The 1,855-nt window shown below is 40.6% G+C and overlaps 1 protein-coding gene across 1 annotated transcript in view; it reads right to left on the bottom strand.

Annotated features, from left to right (window-relative positions):
* The window catches only part of LOC101853642 (myosin-IIIa), a gene marked incomplete at its 3' end in the record, with an annotated part of 18,611 nt that overhangs the window by 14,145 nt on the left and 2,611 nt on the right, over positions 1-1,855 (bottom strand). The window contains 1 exon segment of the mRNA XM_013087541.1: positions 899-1,019. Within this exon segment, the coding sequence (XP_012942995.1) occupies positions 899-1,019 (121 nt within the window).

Below are 1,855 nucleotides of genomic sequence, written 5' to 3'. Positions count from 1 at the left end.
TATTTACCTCTTCATAGACAGGTAGGTAGGTAGGTAGGTAGGTAGGTAGGTAGGTAGGTAGGTAGGTAGGTAGGTAGGTAGGTAAGTAGGTAGGTAGGCAGGTAGGTAGGTACGTGCAAAATAATTCACATTGTTTTACTATTACAAGAGACTTCGGTGAAAACAATATTCATTATAAATGACATTCATAACATTTTAAGAAATATTTGTATTGTTATGCAAATTTCCAAAATAAAATAGTTTCGATTACAAACAACATTAGTAGTAATTTCACTTATAAAGCGCATATCAACGTTCAGCAGTACGGTCTATGCGCTTTACAACCAATATTACCACAGCAGATCTTAGACCGCTAAGAGCCATTCTCAGTTTCCCGGGAAGCATTCAGATTACACGCGCTCAGACATTACAACGACAGGTCAGATCTTTTGCTGTTCATAGGCGGGTACCCGTTCCCACATGGTTGAAGTTGAGCCCTGAAGGGGTTCGACCCAACAACCTTTCGGTTGCGAGCCCAACAGCCTAACCACTGAATCAAGGTTGTGCATATTTAAAAAAATTCATTTCTTATTGGTTAAACACAGTGTTATTTTATCAGTCCGTTGAATTAGAAATGGTAGAATTAAATATTTCGTATAAAAGTCATAGCTTGAACAATAAAATTGAATAGAGTTAAGTTCATCTTCAATTTTCACATCAGAAATATTTTCATAAGAGAAAGAGAAAGATGCATAATAATATGATGAGTGGGAAGTTGCCGTTCGTACTGGGGCTTTTTCTAGGCGGGTGGCCATTATATTAGGGCAGATTTGACTGTTGAAGACTCATTATTTGTATTTCATTATCATTTTGTTCATTTGTTATTGTTTTTTTCTCCAGTTACAGGATGTGAACTCACCAATCTGCAGAACCTTCAGGTCGTCTAGACACGCCTGCTCCTCTTTACCAGGTCGCGACCGGAAGTGGAGGTTACCCATGTGCAAGATGGCGGACAGTACGGTGAGGACACACGTTACATCCTGGAGGAGGCGAGTAGGATTTGAATAACGTACAGGTGATTTTACACCACAATCGACACAATTTAGATCAAGATCACTTAGGAAGCTGGCATTCAACCCTTCCTGTCAAGGCCAACCGGGCTAGTGAGATACAACATCCCAACATGAAGACCGAGATACTCGATAAAAATCTCGCCCCCACTTTGGAATCGAACTCGGGTCTCCTGAGTGCGACAGCGAAGCACCTATCCGCTTCACCACACACGCTGGTGGAATAGGTTTATCAATGTCGTCAGTAGTCATAGGTATGACCGCGCTGCTTTCTTCCCCCTCTGTCCCTATGTGGGTTGTTGGTGGGTGCTCTGCTGCGGTTTGCTCCTTTTTTCCTATCAAACATCTATCGTCCTTTTCTCTCCTCCTTCTTTTCTTTGTACATTACTTTTTAGTGACACCTTTAATCTATTTGTACGACTTCACGAGTTGCAGGTGCGGTAAAAGTCTTACTACAATAAAAACTACCACCGTCACTACCACTGTTTTTGTCTGCGTAGATACGTCTTTTTCTTTTTCTATTTCTTTGTTACGCTCTTTCTTTATCTGTCCTTTTCTCTTTGTGTCTTTCTTTCTCCTTGTTTTTCTGTATCTTTCTATTTGTCTCTCCAGTTCTCTATTTCTGCCGCTATTTCACTTGCTACCCCATCATTTCTCTCTCAATATCTCAATATTTTTCTCTTTCTCTCTCTGTCTCTTTCTCTCTGTTTCTCTCTTTATATCTCTTTCTCTCTGTCTGCCTGTATACTTGTGACAATTAAATGCACACACACACACACACACACACACACACACACACACACACA

This window comes from Aplysia californica, unplaced genomic scaffold (genome assembly GCF_000002075.1).
Source record: "Aplysia californica isolate F4 #8 unplaced genomic scaffold, AplCal3.0 scaffold00600, whole genome shotgun sequence".
Taxonomy (NCBI): domain Eukaryota; kingdom Metazoa; phylum Mollusca; class Gastropoda; order Aplysiida; family Aplysiidae; genus Aplysia; species Aplysia californica.
The sequence above is the reverse complement of the archived record's forward strand: the minus strand, read 5'-3'. Positions and strand labels throughout refer to the sequence as shown.